The following is a 19,271-nucleotide window of genomic DNA, read 5'->3' on the forward strand; positions in this document are numbered from 1 at the left end:
GAATGCAGGCTGGTTCCCCTTATTCCGCCACAGTTACACTATGTTGGTGATTGCTGCGCAAACGCTGACTCCACGTACACGTACACCATAATTACTCGACCACGCAAACTTTTGGGGCTACACTCATCTGGAGCGAGATGTTCCCGGAGGGGGAGGGGGGGTCCAACTGCACAATAACCCTGGGTTCGGTGTGGTGCGGCAGTGGCGTGAGTGGACTACTGTAGCCTGTTGTGGGGTTGTGAACCACTGAGGGCTATGGTGGCGACGAAGCCTCTCCGTCGTCTCTAGGTCCCCAGATCCATACAATACAATACAATACAAGTCTAATCTCTGACTGCAGAAAAGCTTTCTTTGTCCTTCAATTCCCATGGTACCTGCTGTACCCCTATGATTAACTGAACCATTTGGATCACAACTTTCCATCCATTCTGCATGAGTCAATGAGTCATATTCTTTTTATTATCTTTCCACCCTTTGCTATCCTTACAATAAGAAATGGACACTTTGGTATTCAAAACATTCCACAATTTCCTTGCTACTACTGTGCATACCCCATATAATGATGAATGTCCCCTCGTAAGCCACGTATCACCACATGAAACCAAACTTGGTGCTTTTGTAGAGTCTAAACTTCTGCTGCAGCTTTACTGGCACATAATTTCTTCATACTCTTTGACACAATGTTGATTTAACTGCTGATAAGGTTATATGTAGTTTTCCTAACTTTTGGCCTCATATTCATTGTCCCACAAAATATTTTGAGACTTGTCAGAACCGTCCTACACATTTCATTCCATACTCCGCCCTTCTATTAATAGAGTAGACATTTATAGTTTTCTCTGACATTGGGCAGTTATAAAATGAGCTTACATTGCAGAGTTAGCACATGTTATAACAATTTTGCAACCTAGCCCTGACATATTGTTTATATTAAAATTTATATGTCCACCAAATATGCAGTGGAGGCATCTGTAATTTCAGCAGACATTGTGTTTATGCACACAATAACATTGCATGGAGCATCAGTAATGTCTGACACATGTCTGTTAGAACTGTCACTTGTTTAAGAAATTCTTTGTTTTCATAGATTTCTTTGGCTGAGTGTGTATTCTTATATTGATTCCCATTTAAAGGCAAGTTCTTCACCTTATAGCATACTTTCTTCTTCCCCCTGATCATTCATAAAATGCTTAGAATAAAGTTAACACATGATCTGTTTAAAAATCGTAATCAAATGTTTAATTTACTTCACAAAAGATGACTGCAAGTAGGAGAAATTTAACTTCTGGACTGATCATTACAAGTATGACAAATTTAATTTTGAAACTGTATATAAACAATATGATAAATTTTGCAAAATGCTACATTAGACTCAAGGAAAATTAAAAGTTACTCTCAGGGAGCATGGCTTTCAAGGAATAGATCAGAGGGTATTGCTTTAGTATTTAATTGATAACTCGGAAACTATTAGAGCTATTACAATAATTTTTTGAGCAAAATGTTTCTATCATTTGGAGCATAAGAAAAAAATAATTTTGAGAAAGCAGTTTTATGAAGGTACCTGACCCCCTTAAATGAAATACAATGTTGTATGAGAAATGTCAAACTGTATTAGCAATACTCCTTTTACACTGGGCAGGAAACTGTCAATCAGAACAACTACTTTAAAAAAACAAAAGTTTCTGAATGTAACCTTAGGTCCTCTTCTGTAACAGATGTAGTCTGCATAACTTCAAGGTTAGTATTCATTTCCTGGCCACTGGAGTTTACATCACTAGGTGGTTTCTGCTGCAGCACACAGTCTTGTTTGTTCAAATCATCCACACTATTTTGTGACCCATTTCCTGCAAAAAAATAGAAATACAAAAATATTGTGCTGTTTTACTCTCAGAGTGTATGGAAGTTTATGCAAAGAGCATTTATAAGTTTCGCACCACCACACAGTAACTATTTCACCTTGTATACGATTTAAATCAGCTTCAATGAAGAGAATCTTTTCTTCACACTCCCTTATCCTGTATTTCATTTCTTGCACACTGTCTTCATTCTCGTGTGGATTGTTGCTGAGCTTGTTTTCAATTTCCTTTTTTTCTTTCTTTATTTCCTAAGAAGAAGAAAGATCAAATTGCTCAATGTAAGACTTCAATGACTCCTGAGTAAACTGAAAGCACAATAAAATACAATATTACACTAAAATATGATAAAGTGGCAGTAAACAACTTGCTGCCTAAAATGTTACTCAACCTAACATAACATCATTAATCCACATTTAATAATATACTTCATCTGAAACCTCCCACAAAGTACATAAAAAAATTGAATCGGCTAACATATTCAATAATTTATGAAAACTCCATTTATAAACATGTAAACTGCAACAAAGGTAGTTACCCTTCTTCTGAAGACCTGGCTTACATACATGATGGATAAATTTACACCTCACTCAATGATGTTCGAATTTGTCAGTTGATATAAGAAAATTAATTCAGTCAACACAATTTTGGCTTATTAGGCCAAATTTTCTGCCTGTAGAAGATTAGATACAAATTACTAAGCACTCAGTTAGCAAATGATGACATGAGAGAGTGAGGAATGCAGCAAATAGGCTGGTTGAACTTTTTATTTTTCCATCTTGATTACAGGATGGGCAAGAAGCAGTATAGTGTGTTCTTGTAGTTACCTTCATTGCTGACATGAAACTTCAAATTTTGGTAGGCAGTTTCCCAGCTATTGTGTCGGACCTCGTGCTTTTTCCAAATAAATCGTTACTTCTTGTGCAGATAGTGTGGCACTTTGTCACACAATTTACACACCCACAAATTGTAGAAGAAAGCTGTAATCTTTATGTGGTACAATGCAGTTTGCTTCCAGTTGGCTCACAGGAGTAATACACGAGTCAATAAATTTCTTCCATAAACAAGCTGATGATGAATGCCTTTTCTGGCTACAACTGTTAACTTCTCATAAAAATGAGACTATTGGGGTGGTCCAGCTTGTGTTGTAAAATGGAACATCTCAGCTCACTATGACCCCCTCCACCTACCTTGGGATCACGATCTGTCATGTCACCCTACCTCTGTGATCTGCAACATGGGAATGTCTTCAGTTAAGGAGACTGAAGTAAAAGAACATTGGGTAATGAGTGTATTTATCATGCAGAAGTAATATTTTGCAAAGTTGATGGTTTCATTTTTATGGATTTACCAATTTTGAGGGCACAAGGGCACTCCTTCTCTTATCCTACTGACTCTAGTTTTCACAATTTCATTTTCATACAGAATGGAAACAAAGCAGAAGCTAGTCTTAGAAAAGTTTATATATATATATATATATAAAAAAAAAAACAAAGATGAGGTGACTTACCGAACGAAAGCGCTGGCAGGTCGATAGACACACAAACATACACACAAAATTCAAGCTTTCGCAACAAACTGTTGCCTCATCAGGAAAGAGGGAAGGAGAGGGAAAGACGAAAGGAAGTGGGTTTTAAGGGAGAGGGTAAGGAGTCATTCCAATCCCGGGAGTGGAAAGAGGTAAGTCTTTCCGCTCCCAGGACTGGAATGGCTCCTTACCCTCTCCCTTAAAACCCACTTCCTTTCGTCTTTCCCTCTCCTTCCCTCTTTCCTGATGAGGCAACAGTTTGTTGCGAAAGCTTGAATTTTGTGTGTATGTTTGTGTGTCTATCGACCTGCCAGCGCTTTCGTTCGGTAAGTCACCTCATCTTTGTTTTTATATATATTTTTTCCCATGTGGAATGTTCCCCCCCCCCCCCCCCTCTCTCTCTCTCTCTCTCTCTCTCTCTCTCTCTCTATATATATATATATATATATATATATATATATATATATATATATATATATATAAAAAACTGGTAGACAGAATGTAGTTTCATCTGTAGATACGAAAAAATGACAGTTTGCCCTTGACTATCAATGGAAACAAGAGCTAGGTGCCATATTGTCTTTAACATGAATGACCTATCACTGCTTTATCTTCCAATCACTATTAGTGACAACATGTGCCTTTAGGTATCCTCTAATAATACCCAAGACAATCATCTTTAATGAAGTTCTTCCAGAAAATTCAGTTAGCTTGACATCCAGAAATACAACATGCTGATGTGAGCTGTGGAAACTCTGATTCTCATTAACACAAGTGACAAAAGCAGCACTGTCACTGTCACCAAATTCATGTATACATGACAAAGCTGCTCCCTTTGATATTAAATTTAAAGTCCACATCAGAATCTACAGGCTGTTAACAGTGTCCATGGCTCAACAGTGGTATTATCAATTGCAATCATCATCTCACACATCTCTTGTGCCCTATGTCAATTCTTGGCGTTCTACTTTGGCTTTTCTCATTGCCCAGTAAGTTAGTCTCATTGAAAGGAAGTGGACTTTGTATTAGACCATATATCAACAAAATGAGCATCAAAAGGTGCTTCATACACTGCAAAGCTGCATGATCTGTGTATATGCAAACACACCACCATCACTATAATTAAATGCCATGATGAGGACACTAAACCAGAGAGCATAATAGAGTTAGCCTTAAACAACAAAACAATTCAATTAACACAGGTACAATTAATGAGAATTCTGTGACTCAGTTACTGAAACTTTTTACACTTATCATCCTTTTAAATCATACATTAAACTCAAAATCGCTATGTCAGCAATAGGCATTATACAAACCATGTAAAAATACATAGAAAATATCAATGGTGCACACCTTCACGAAAGCAACAAATTGAAATCTATGAAAAACTTTTGCATTTACTGATACAGTATAGTTTATCCTTACATGTAGTTGTTTTTCTTTTGCACTGATGAGAGATCCCAGTTTACCAAGATGGACACCTGAAAAACAAATAAATATGCATTTAAAAGATATTTTCAAGAAATATGACACTGTTCTCATACATTCTGGATATCACTGACTCAGCTTTTACTTCTATGTACTGTCCATCTCTATGATTTATATAAAAGACTTAAATTTAGCTAGAGGATCCCCCCCCCCCCCCCAACCCTTCAACCCAAAGACCCGAAGGATTCCCAGTGGCAAATATTTTTTTTTTTTTGTGCACTTCTCTCACAACTGTGCTGCATTGGGATCTGTTCCTGGTTTATTATCCCGCAGGCTGCTGTTGGAGCACTCGTACAACAGATAAAGCTGTAAAATTAAAATGTGAATGTAAATTCTCCAAAAGCAGCCCGTAGTATATAAAAAGAATTCAATGCAGCACAGGCATGTCAAAGAGTCACACAAAGTTAATGCTGATTATGCATAAAACACATTATGTAAAACATGTGGCTAACATAACTGTCTTATTCATCACCGAAATAGGATTCACATAAAAGGCAAATTGATTCTCACAACTGAGGAAGTGGTAGATGTTGGTTGGTTGGTTGGTTGGTTCGACCAGACAGCGAGGTCATCGGTCTCATTGGATTAGGGAAGGACGGGGAAGGAAGTCGGCCGTGCCCTTTGAAAGGAACCATCCCAGCATTTGCCTGGAGCGATTTAGGGAAATCACGGAAAACCTAAATCAGGAGGGCCGGACGCGGGATTGAACCGTCGTCCTCCCGAATGCGAGTGCAGTGTCTTAAGCACTGTGCCACCTCGCTCGGTGGTAGATGTAAAAGGAGATATGACCAAGTATTTAACTAAATACAGTGAAGAGCAATAAACAAATACAATGTGATTAGATCATGTTATGTCAGTAGCAACAGAAACATACTACAAAGTGCTGAAAAACCAACCACAAATCAAGACTGAGAAAAGAAGAAAAACATTTTACCCCTGACAAAGCAAGACCACTGAATGGTCAGTGTGCTTATGTTTACAATAACACAGAGAATGAAGAAGCATCAAAAGCTGGTAGGAAAAGACAACATAAAGATACAAGTGACATTAATCAATCAGTTCACCAGACTCTCAAATTCTAAGCAAGGAGTCACAGTAATTAGACATTGGGCCTAAATTTTGGAACCTACCTACATTCCAATTTCAAACTGTGTTAGTAGCACATTAGTACACATGAACTAAAGCTGAAGGAAGGTTTTAAATCAAGGGACTCTTTTACCTGACAAATTATAGGGAAGGAATAGATTATATAAGAATATTCAAGTCTCAAGGAAAACTCAAACCTGGGACCTTTGCCTTGGAAGGTAGGAGATGAGGTACTGATGGAAGTAAAGCTGTGAGGGAGAGGCGGGAGTCATGATTGGATAGCTCAGTTCGTAGAGCTTACTAAAGGCAAAGATTCCAGGGTTGAATCCCAGTCCAACAAACAGTTTCACAATACCAGGAACTTCATGAAAAATTTGTTTTTGCACAACGCTATTACAACTAAATGTAACTATTCCAGTTTGAGAATTTACCAAGACATGTAATTATGCCCTATGATTAGTCTCATTTATTACGATAATGTGTTGCATCTCCAGCAGATGCAGAGTGTGTTGAGCACTCAATGGCATGACTCTTGGTGTCCATATTAAAACAGTCCACAATGAATGTGGTTAAAGGCATAACATATTAACTCAGGTAAAATTTCAGTTACTCTCTCTCTCTCTCTCTCTCTCTCTCTCTCTCTCTCTCTCTCTCTCTCTCTGTTGTGAATTCGCACTATTCCGTAAGCTGTAGAAATTTTAAACACAGTGACTATTTATCATCAAACAATGGAAACTGCAGTAAGAATATCTCAACGATGTAGAAAAAAAAACAAATTGCCACTTACCACAAAAGAGACACATCAAGTTGCAGACAGGCACAAGTAAAAGACATTTACATAAAGCTTTTGACCACCACCTTCAGCAGTAAAAGAGAGACACACACCATTCACACACACAAGCAAGCACACCTCATGCACACACAGCTGCCAACTCCAGCATCTTGGGCCAGAATGTCACATCACATGGGATGCAAGCAGCAATCTGTAGGGGGCAGGGAACGGGAAGGGGTGGTGTATGGGTGGGGAGGGAGATGAACCTGTCTGGTGGAATGTGCAGGGACTAGGATGCCTGGGCTCGAGACACTGGACTTGGTGGTTGTGTGTGCACAAGATGTGCTTTCTTGTGTGTGTGAATGGTGTGTCTCTCTTTTATTGCTGAAAGCGGTGGCCGAAAGCTTTATGTAAGTGTCTTTAATTGTGCCAGTCTGCAAATTGATGTGTCTCCTTTATGTTAAGTATCGGACTGTCTTTTCCTACATTGTTGACTATTTATCATAAATATTAATGGTCTTGATCACAACATAAAACAATAATAACTAGATGATAATTGGTTTTGGTTGATTAGCATCCATCATCAGGTCTATAGAAACAAACCAAAAAATGGACTTTCAGTTAATGTGTAAAACTCCTTTCAACTTTTAAAAAAATGTAGTTTTTATAAAGCATTAAAACATTGAAAACAGTAAAAACCTACCTTGCTTACACTGTAACTGGTACCTAAATAAAGTTTTAACCACAGTAACATTGTTACTTGGAGTAACTTGTCAATTCCCAAAAGTTTGTCGGAGCATGAATGTTAGCATATAAAACCCGTAAGAGTTTAATCACTGTGTGTTCTTACGCACCACCACCACCACCACCACCATCACCACCACGATTTGTCGGTTATAACTGACAGGTACCATACAAGGACACACAGTTACAATACAACAATAAAAATCAATCAATCAATCACTTATAAAGTTATGAATACCAGTATAAAAACATACATAAAACTGGTAATCCCAATATCAATATAAAATTCACAAAAACTGTGTCAAGGTTACTTAAGAACAGAACTCGTTATCAGGCTGCAGCCATTTAAAACAAAGGGTAAATCAAGAAATGCAATATCTATATTTTGTATAAATGTAAACTGATAGGGACAGCGTCTCAATCTAACATTAAAATTAGTGATAATTGCCAAAAGTCATCCACTGTGGCTAAGGCACCACATGTATGCAGCTGTGCTTAGCATAGCTGACAATGAAACACATTTGCAGTACGCTATGGGGAAAGAAGATGGTCAGTCTGTGTTGGCAGTCTTCCATGTAGAGCACTTTCAAGATGGGGATTTTATTGTCTATCAGCATGTTAATGATATTAAAACACTAAATTTGCACTACTTAAAGTAGATCAAACATACTACAGTAACAGTTCTGCTTGAACTCTCTTTGAGTATTACCTTGGGAGAATTCATCAGGCAACCTATCCTTGAGTGTGGTGTGCAATACCTCCATATTGTTGTTTATCTGTTGTACAGAATGCTTTTCTGCAGTGACATGCACCCCAAAAGCTGTCTTATTCTGGGAAGATGTCTGCTCCATAAATTGCGTTAAAAAAGAGCATCCCTTCTGACTAATGTAATACCAGTCATAGTCATTGCAACTTACTTTATATACTGTGGTATTGAAATTTCTGGCAGAATGTAAGTACTTTATAAGCAATGAAGACCACTCACCAAACAGCAGAAGCGTTAAGTCACTGACAGGCACACGAAAATGAATGATAACTTTGTTGGCTTTAGAAAAAAAAAGAAAATCTTTCACTGGCTAATGACATGCATGCATGTGCATGCATGCACACATGTGCGCACGTGCACGCATGCGCGCGCACACACACACACACACACACACACACACACACTTATATTATATTGATCAAGACCACTGTAATTTATAATAGATAGCACAGATCACTTCGTCTCCCTCAACATATGATGCCAGGTCTCAGGTCTCACAAGCAGTCATTATTCTAAAATCATCTTGAAATGAGGACAGAAAGAAAGAATTAATGCTAAAATGACTTAAGAATGTTTGGCTGCTTGGTCACTTAGGGCCACATGAGCCAGCAACCTTCACCAGACATTAAAAACTTATAATTTAGGGAGCTGCTCAGACATTTCACAAATTCTTAATCATTGTACAACATTTGTCTGATACAATCGAGGGCAGAGGGCTAGTGTCTTTTCTAAGTATAAAATACAATCAATGAAAATTTAGCGTATCAAAATTTGTACATATCAAGCACTGTACTTTGGAGGTACAACCAGGCCCCAGACATGAGTAATCTTTATTATTTAAACTTTACAAAGAGGTTGCCTTTTCATCCATCACCTTCCAGCTGATACGACAACAATCAACAAGCTCACACCAGAACAGAGCAAATCGTCATCACCAAAGCTGCCCTGTCAATTAAACCACACTGCAGGATCACCTGACTGACATACTGAGGGCTCTTGGAGCCACAGCTGAAAAACGTCTCTCTCTTCTGTTTCCAGTTGCCTCCTACAGCAGACACTAAATGGCTCAGTTTCTTTACCTTTACATTTTCCCTCGTCCTCCGAGGTGGGTCTAGGGTTATTGGAGTTATCTTCTTGTCCCCCTGGCAACCCCCACCATGTACTCCGCATGAGTAAACTTGAGTACCTTATATTAATTACAAGCCCACACTGCTTTCCATTCCTGGCTACATCCCTGAAAGAGAGTACAAACTGGTTTCAGAATAGGGATGCTGAATTTGTTTTGTTTTCAGCTTTGATGCGCCACATACAAATTACTAAGCCATGAGTGAATGTGTGAAACTATCATTCAGCTTTGTACTGTGATGTAATGGCCAAGTGCTTAGCACAGTCCATTCGAGTTGCCCACTGCAGTCTACCCAGAGCTGCAGCCATCGGTGCTGCCGCTGCGCGACACCTTGTGACCTAGACCATCTCCTCTACTGCCTCTGCACAAGCCAGCTCTTGGGTACAATAACTCACTGCCATCCTGACACTGTGCTCCACCACACCACAGCTCAACAGTTCCGTGCTGTTCGTCAACTGACAGATGCGAGATGTCAGTTTGGTTGTTTGGGAGACGACACTGCTGGAGTTTGATGCTGGTAGAGATGTCACTGAGAGCTGCTGCTGAAGACCAAAGATTGTTGTTGCCCCAGCATTAATGTGGATAATCGAGGGTTACCATGGAAATGGCATCCTGTTCCGCTGTGGACATTAGTGGTGCTGTCAGAGATTGTACTATGGAGAGATACGTTGTATGTTACTGTTATTCTCACTGCAACAATCTATGGTGCTGTAACACTGTAGATTGTCGCAGTGAGTATAAGATGCTATTTCTATAACAACTGCTGATATATCTATGCAAACACTGTTTTCGTGGTCGAAATGTCAACCCTTGAGATATCTTTCGCAGTGCACAATAATCTCTGATCATCTGATGCCTGCCTCACCGGGCCAGGATGCCGTTTCTACGGCAACTATCGATGCACTTTAGTAACATTGTTCCGCTGTTATTACAGAAATATTAGTGTGGTTCCATCATAGTACAGTTATTTTCATTGCGCTGAAATCAGAAGAGAGCAAAATTAACTGAATTTCTGTGGCACATAACCGTAACATACGACGTATCTCCACCTAGTACAATCTTTGACAGCACCACTAACGTCCACAGCGGAACAGGACGCCATTTCCATTGTAACCCTCAATTATCCACGTAAACGTTGGGGCAACGACAATCTTTGGTGCAGACTGTAGTTCTGAGTTTAGAGGGTAGCATACTCTAAGCTTTATTTCATACTAATGAACCATTTTAATAGTATAATTTGTATTCATTGAAGAATAATGATCAATATTTGACATTATGATGTATTCCAACAGTAACTGTTCCTTCATAGTTATGTATTAAGTTATCTAATCATGAACATGTTTTCTGATTGGCTACTTATGATGTCATACTCAGAACGGTGGGTGTGTCCAGCCCCATTAATACCCGTTACCTCCATGCACAGTCAGCAGTTACACGAGCGTCGACTAAACTCATCTGGCAGTGTCCATCCACCACTCTGGGTATAATTTGTTACTATTTATCTTATTTTTATATATTTGATATATATTTTTATATGCTTATTATAATGTCTACACTACTTTGGCAATATATCTTTACTGAGTCTGAAGATGACTCTATGAAAGAGTCAAAAGCAGTCACTCACTCCAATAAAAAAATATTTTAACAAGATTGCGATCAAGACTGTTTTAAATTTTAATTTTAACAAATTTTAAGATCGCTAACTATGTTTTCAAAAATTTCAAAAATTTTATCTTCTCACTGTCTTCCTTTCAAATGTTAAGTACTCTTGTGTCTTCCTTTTAGGGGGTGTCCAGCTTTCTGAACTGTAGAGGACAATGAGATGTATAACAATCGACATATTTGCAAAATGTGACTTGGTTTCAGAAAACATCTCTCTGAGGGTATATAGACATCTGGAGCCACCAGATATTCTTTCATTTACATCCACAGGTATTTGATTACAACTGTACAGCCATCCCAGTTACCAGAACTAATCATCAGACTTGAACTTGTCTCTGTAAACTGTGAAGTGCTATTGCGCATATTAGTTCTGTGTACTTGCATATGTTCTGTTTTTGGTTATTCAACGTTCTTTCAGTCCCTGGGCTTCACCCACAATGTTAGCCCCCAAAAAAATCAGTAATGGAAAAAAGGCTTATCACAATTGTGTAAATATGAGAGCAGTAAATAAGGTCTCAGAAACAGGTACTTATCCCCTTCCAAGGATTGATGACACTTTGGATCACCTTGGCAAATGGAAATTCGTCACCATGTTAAGATATTCTTTTCAGCTGCTATCAAATTCTTATCATTACCAAAGATCTGGAAAAGACAGCCCTCTGGGCATTATAAATGCCTAAGGATGCCCTTTGGCCTCCTGAACACTCCTGCTACATTTCAACATTTTTGGATTTACTTTTACAAAGTTTAAAGCCAAACATGTGTCTAGCACACCAGGATGACATAATTATCTTTGCAAGTATGATGAGAAAGTATGCAACATGACTAAGAAACATACTAACTTGTGTTAGTGGTGCTAATCTAAATTTGAAATTAGAAATGTGCAGTATAGCGCAACTGCAGGTGCACTATCTAGGCCACATAATTTCGGCAGATGGTGTAAGACCAGACTCGTGATTACAGGACACCATGTACAATTTTCCAGCACTGAGGAACATTAAAAATTGCAAATCATTTCCCAGTTTAAGAAATTACTATCATTGTTTCATAGAGAACAATGCAGCCACCCTGAAACCTTTCACAAAATTACTGAAGAAGGGAACTCCTCTCATCTGGACAGAAAACTGAGAGAGTGACAAGTTAAAACTGAAAAAATTCTTACAAGTTTACCAGTCTTTGCTTATCTGGATTTTGCACTAACTTTTATCTTGTTGTGTGATGCTAGCAACGTCGCTGTCAGTTGTATTTTGAGTCATTATTTTGAGCCATTGGCAGCTGTGGAGGCAGCCAAAAACATTTGTGTCACGTATGGGGATAATGACATTGAGCACAGCACAAGAAGAAAATGGTTTTCGCGTCTTAAGGAGGAACATTTTGACATTAGTGACTCTCCGTGTTCTGGAAGACCTTTGAGATTTAATGAAGATTGTTCAAACACATTAATCCACAACGATCCAAATCAGTGTAATTGAGAACTGGTAAATGTGATGAACTCTCTTGGTGGTCATCAGTTGGCTCACAAACAACACCACCCCTTCTTATCATGTATCTTTACTGGTGATGAGGAATGGTGTTTTTATGCTAACATAAAGAAAAGAAAGGGATGATTGAGCCCAAACAATGCAGCAACTCCCTCTACAAAGACCCTGTGCACTTCCACAACAGATAATGTTTTGCATCTGGTGGAACAGCATGGTGTGGCGTAGTATGAACTGCTTCTCTGCGGTGTAACCATCACTGCTGACATTTAATGTTAATACCTGAGACATCTTGCAGACGCATTCCATGAACAACTGGGAAGACTGCATGAAGTGATGCTACTCCACAATAATGTCAGTCGCCATTCTACTAGACACAGAAAACTCTATACAGGCGTTGTTGGATTGAGAAGTCATTCCACACCCACCTCATTCACCTGATCTTGAACCCACAGATTTTCATCTTTTCAACTCTCTAGCGAATCTTCAAGGAATTTTCTTTTCAGATGAAAATGTGCTCCAAACATGGCTCGAGACTTTTTGCCTCAAAACCATACGATTTCTACAGCTGCGTAACCATAAAGTTACCCCAGCATTGGCAGTCTGCTGTAAATAGTGAAGGAGAATATACTATTGATGACTAAAGTCTCTGTTACATGTATCTGTTGTGTTTATTAGACTTGCGGAAAAATGCTACAAAATTATGTCCCAATCTAATAGCAGACTTCTATTCAATACATCCTATTGCAACATCCTGGGACCTGAATTTTGGTTCCACACGCAACTGAAAGAAACTCTGAATGCTACTATTGAACCATTCCTGTTATTGAGTCCAGAATTTAAGTTCCCTCTCAGAATACATCCTACCTTACCAGTTCTTCCTGACAGTAACAACAACGAATTGTTCAAGTTCTCAGATTAGGTTATGACACAGGAGCAGCAACATACCACTAGACAGTGTTGCCACCTATTTTACAGCATTCCACTGGCCCACTATTTTACTTAACATAATTGTTCCCGCAGTGACTTCCGTGCTGCTTGCTGTTCTGAGACTAGAGCTAGACTATATTCAGCTGTTTCACATGCAAGTTATGTAGTAGGATGTGTACAGCCATCCCAGCTGATCACATGCCTTGGTCAAGTTACAGTGGATTGTGATGTGAAATGTAAAAGTTAATGATGACTTCTATTTCTCTGCAGTCATTGACTGTAATTTTGTAATCTCACCTAGGATTGTTTTCTTAAATTAAACTACTATTTTGCATCTGCCTATTGAAAAGCTTACTTTCGTTACTGTGCTTACCATTAACTGTTGCTTTTATTTGTTCATTTGATACTGTTTTATTGTCATGACTTATTTTTACAATCTTTCTGTTGAGTTTAACTGAACTTACTTATCTTGGTTTTGCAATCACATACATTTGGGTTCAAGGAATCACCCTTGAGGTGTTTATTGCAAATGATTTATTATTTATTTATAAGACATGCAAATGCAATGAGAAGCATCATGCATTGCTGTTGTAATTTTATGCTTTTGTTAGTTGAAGCTATTTAATTTCATATGTTATTCTGGTTGATGCTCAGAAAGTGGTTGACTTGGTGCCTTCTGCTCATTAATATATTTTCAGTCTTACAACTTTTCTTTGGTCAATTACATAGTTACAACATTGCTCATAGGACATAACCAGTGGTGGTAATGAACTCTAAATAAATTTTACTTACAATGCTTCCACCATCCTTGATTACAGTTAAAACAAACTGTTGTGTTTTAAAATTATGTTCCATGATTTTGACCTATCTTACAATTGCATTTTTTCTGGCAATGTATATTACTAAAGCTACAGCATCTCTTACATAAACTAACAAGAACGGTGCTGTATAAAATTTTTATGTTGAATTGTCTTTTCTAAGTCATTCACCCTTTTCTCAGTCTCAGAAGTGGTTTCTTTAATTTCTTCCACTTCTGCCTCATTCTTGAAGCTTCATTTCTGGAAAAACTGAGCACAATAACTGTTTATTTCAGCTTTCCCCTGTTTACACTCAACAGCTTGGGCTTTAATGTTTATATCCAAGCACCCTACCTTTTCATTTATGGCATTTCTATAATTTTCCTTGTTTTACAGGTATTTCAAGTTTAACTTCTTTGACTATTTGCGAAACTTTATTTTTTAATTTCCAAAAATCTTTATTTACCTCCAACTTCATCTCAGATATTTTTCTAACTCAGTTTCCCAGTCCTGTTTAAATTCTTCCCATTTTTGTTCTATCTTTCTGCCCACTTCTTTTTGTGATTCTCTTACAGTTTTTACTGCTTTCTTCTCCCCTCACTCCATTTCATTAATAGTAACTCAAACAAACCTCCTGCTCCCCTTTTTGGACTATTTCTTTTTTAATACCTAGTTCTGATTTAATAACTAGCCCTCTTTCCATAGTTCTCATAATAGGGTCCATTTCTTTTTCTCCCACTTGTTTGCTTCCCCATTTTTGGAAACTTGCCACATGTTCGTCCTCTGTAGTTGTGATATTTCTGATCCAAAACAGACAAAAATAAAGTATACCACCCACTAAAGTTCAAAATTAGACGCAAAACAATGCAAGATTTCAGCAAGCCAGCACTGAATAGACTACTGTCCTGTTATGGTCACCATATGTAACAGAGCCAACTCTGAAAAGATTTAACTATCAAATTTTGACCACAAATGTGCCTAAATATTTCTCTCACAAATGTACAGAAATAAACTTTAATGATTTTAGACCTGGAAGAATTTAGTAAACCAAACTCTGAGAGTTCCAGAATGTAAACATAGGTTCCTGTCATTGTACAGCTGCAAAATTTCAAATTTCCACTGTCTTTATAGCTTGCTCAATGAGATATAATCTGCCTTACTCTGACTGGTTGGAGGTTGTAAACTAATGGTAGATGTGACAGCTAACACATTTTACCAAATACAACATAAAAAAGTCACTGCTCACCCACACATACATCTAAGCACATCCCCCAAAAGATAAATGTGAAGACACATACCACAGCAACCAAAATATAAAAAAGAGGCAAAGTAAGCAAACAGTAGTGGTAGGGAAATAATAGTATGGCAGCAAATGACAACATGAAACTCCGAATCCACACACTATAAAACTATGTCTACTCAAAGAAACACTCATTTCATGAAGTTCATCATAAATGAAATTACATTAACATGATTACACTGCTTTCTAAGTATTTATGGAGAGACATGTTTCTGGCAGTGTATGTTGCTTATATGTGTGAGAGAAGTGAACTGCAATGTTGTCAGTAGCTAGGCGTTGCCAGCAACAAAATCATAGCAGGCCCATCTGTGGTAAAATGCAACTCTTACAGTCTCTCATCTGGTGCATGATCCATTTGGCAGTTGTATTATTCCTCTGTCGCATTCATTTGGGTGCAGGCTGGTCACAAGCAAATGTTACTATGCAAATTGAAGGTTTTATATGTAAATATACATTTTCACAGTTAAATACGTTGGTCTTGAAAGAGTGCAATATTGAGCTCAGCTCACAGATCACCTAGTTACAGTTTTTCTGCATTGCCACATGTGCCACATTCGCAAATTCACAGTGTGACAAATAACTTTCATCTGTGGGGACATTCTTAGCTGTTTTTATAGCAACTGTTAATGATTTAATGTGTGTGAAAGCTCATTAAGTTGCAAACAAAAAATCTTGGAACACATTAGTTTCTGCAAGTCACACCACAGACACCAATCTAGTCCAACATACAAAAATTACTGCTCACTCAAATGTGCATTGTCAATTCAGTTTGCAGTACTGCATGAGACTCGTACCATGCAAAACAGTTTAACACTTTCTTTTCACAATGCCTGTGTCAATATTATGATCATGCCATTTTTAGAACATAAATGTTTAGCAGTATCTGGCATACGTTTCTATCCAATAGGAACCTGACCTGTTACTGCATACATGAGCACTCACACCCGCACTGTCTTTCACTATTGAAGTCTCTCAGTACTGATATGGCACTCAATCTCCCTGTTCTTATTGCTGTTTCCTTTTGCACATTACATTTTTAAATACACAGTTTTTCATAAAATTAAAATTATTGCATACCCAAAAAATAAAAACCTCATGTCAGTAAGAAAGATATGTATAAAGTGAAAAGAAGAGAAAAAATAACACTTACAATTAGCAGTGCCTTCACAGGTCCTAGAACACTGTGGACCCCAGTAGCATCACAAGCCTTTTTATATATAATGTAATTTCTGTGGGAGAGCCTCTAGTATAGGGCCCTGAGCAGCATCAGATTGTCAACAGAGTATCACTACCTAGAGAACCTGCACTGAGATCGCCTGGGAAGTTTCCTCGTCTATAATAACCACACTAGGTGGTGGACCATTCACGGCTTTTTCTACACAGCTTGTTAAGATCATCCTTCTGAAACTACTAGGTCTTGTTTGATTCTTCCCTGGTTTGAGGTATAGATGCAGTATCACAAGCCCTAGATGTTGCTGAATCCAGTGCCCACTAGGAGAAGGGGCAGTTGTAGGACTCGCATTGTTGGGTCTTAAATGTAACTTACCTTTCTCCAGATGATGTTTGGAGATACCAATCTATCAGCATGGCTTTTATACATGGCTGACTATAGTTACCAGAAATTCACTTGATGGTTTTTTTATACTCGTAAAAAAATAAATTGAACAGCTGATAGAGTCAAGGAACACTCAACAGAACTTTTTGCTGCTCTCTTTGATCATTCACTGTGCTTTTTGCCTTCGCAGTTCAAAAGGTTGCAAAGTTTCCTTCAGTGGGTCAGCATTTAAACTGTCTCCGAGTCACACACCTGAACTAGGTTGTGGAGCAGCACTCTTAGTTCTACCAAGGAATATGTTGCCTCGTAAGTGACCTGAGGTCTCTGAGATGAATCAATCTGCAGCATGGTGCATCACACTTCGATGTGTCCACCCAGTCCTGGAAGTTATCTGTATGTTCAAGAACAGCAAGCTGGCAATACAAAGTCCAGACCACTTTCCTGATTGTCAATCTTAGCGGCTTTCTTTCAAATACTACTCCATCTGGTAGAGGGATATAGGACAGGAAGTGATCACTGGAATGAAGGTCCTCAGCAACTTACAACCAAGCAGACTGGCAAAGGCTGGAGTCTATGGTTGAGGATGACCCTGTAACAATACTGAGATGGGTGTGACAAACATCATAAGGCTCTCTACAGCATGGTCCCTGGAGTAGGTCAATGATGAACCTCATAGCACACTGTGTACATCTGCATCATCAAGCAAGAGGAATGGACAGAGCAAGTGTTATAATAGCAATATGGGAAAAATAGTATAAAGTCTCTTGCAGTGGTACTGTACACAGAAAGAGAATACAATTTTCCTCTATGGAATGTGGACTGTAGGAACAATTGCTTCAAGATCTGTAACAAAAGAGCACCAGAAGGGGCGTTTCTGTTAGTTACAAAGATTGCCACACCATACCCTTCTGGCCCTGCCCCAGTATGAGCAGACAACACACACTGTCAGATACAGGAAAAATTAGGGCGATTCTGTAGTCTGATGAGAATGAGTGCATGTATGCTACTAATCCTACACGATGCATGTCTCCTTTCTACAGAAATAATTAATTATGATTATTATTTTAACTACAGGGGAGAGAAAGTTAGAGCATTACTTACAGCAAAACACATGGCAATAAAATATAGTTTTAATCAGTGCTTAAAACAGCTAATGATGAATAAATGCATTCAATTATGAAATGACTAAGTCCTTTGATAACTGAAGCTGTAAAATTTCATTAACTTTTTGTACATGAGGTTCATAGTTATGTAAAATTTTGCAAATGATATCACAGTTGCCTTTCACTGTAAATTATTTTATTTGTATAACTCACTATTGCAATTTCATCCATGTGGACATTATCAAGGGGTACACTGCACAACACAAAAACATAAAGCAATCTTCTCTAGCATTACATTCACAAGCTTGATTATGTCACGCACATTGATCACATTTTCACCGTGCCATTCTTGTTTTAACACAATAATGTAAACTTCCTGTGTGTCACGACATGAAATGTTTAAAATTGTGTCACATATAAAATGGACAATTCCTCAAACTGTCTTCCACTCTGTTTATGAGGATAAACATATTCTGTATACCACGTGTTCTGTTACTCAAGTTTTCTTTTAGAGACTTTAAAGCTAGATCCAGTCCTCTTAACTTTGTGGGTGGTGGTCTTCTCTGGCAGCTCATACAAACTGTTTTTCCACAACCAACATCCACTCCCTCAGCAATATAGTATATCTTATGGTAATGAAGCCTTTTTGGTTTTGGTTTTATGGAGTTTGAACAATCTTTGGGATCTGGAAAGTTAATTTAAGACTCTAAATTTTCTGTAACACACAACATTTCAACAGTCACTGAAATAATTCCATGGTTTACAGTTATAGAGGACAGGTGGCTCTACCCAGTCCTCAGACTGGGAACCTTGGATTTATCAAACTCAGCCAGTGAAGACAGATCCCTGAGATGTTCAGTATTTAACACCACCCAGGCAATTTTTGTCACTCAGTTCACTACCATTTGCAGGTTAGAGAAAGTTATTTGCTTACACCAGCAAAATAAAATTTGCTTTTTTACAATGCTGACTGTTCTGAAACCTAGCAAATGACTTTTTGATAGTCAAGAGAGACAAATTTCAGGATGATCTACAGCATATTCATCTGATCAAATCACTCAGTTGTGTGTTTCTCCTAGATTT

The 19,271-nt window shown here is 38.1% G+C and overlaps 1 protein-coding gene across 3 annotated transcripts in view; it reads right to left on the reverse strand.

The window, feature by feature from the left end:
- Window positions 1-19,271, reverse strand: part of LOC126471466 (dynamin-binding protein-like) — a 213,444-nt gene that overhangs the window by 161,306 nt on the left and 32,867 nt on the right. For all 3 annotated transcript variants that reach the window (XM_050099662.1, XM_050099663.1, XM_050099661.1), the window contains 3 exons: window positions 4,807-4,862; window positions 1,957-2,104; window positions 1,694-1,844 (listed from right to left, as the gene is read on the reverse strand). In XM_050099662.1, the coding sequence (XP_049955619.1) occupies window positions 1,694-1,844; window positions 1,957-2,104; window positions 4,807-4,862 (355 nt within the window). The remainder of the gene's footprint in view (window positions 1-1,693; window positions 1,845-1,956; window positions 2,105-4,806; window positions 4,863-19,271) is intronic.

The sequence above is a fragment of the Schistocerca serialis genome, chromosome 3 (assembly GCF_023864345.2).
Source record: "Schistocerca serialis cubense isolate TAMUIC-IGC-003099 chromosome 3, iqSchSeri2.2, whole genome shotgun sequence".
Taxonomy (NCBI): domain Eukaryota; kingdom Metazoa; phylum Arthropoda; class Insecta; order Orthoptera; family Acrididae; genus Schistocerca; species Schistocerca serialis.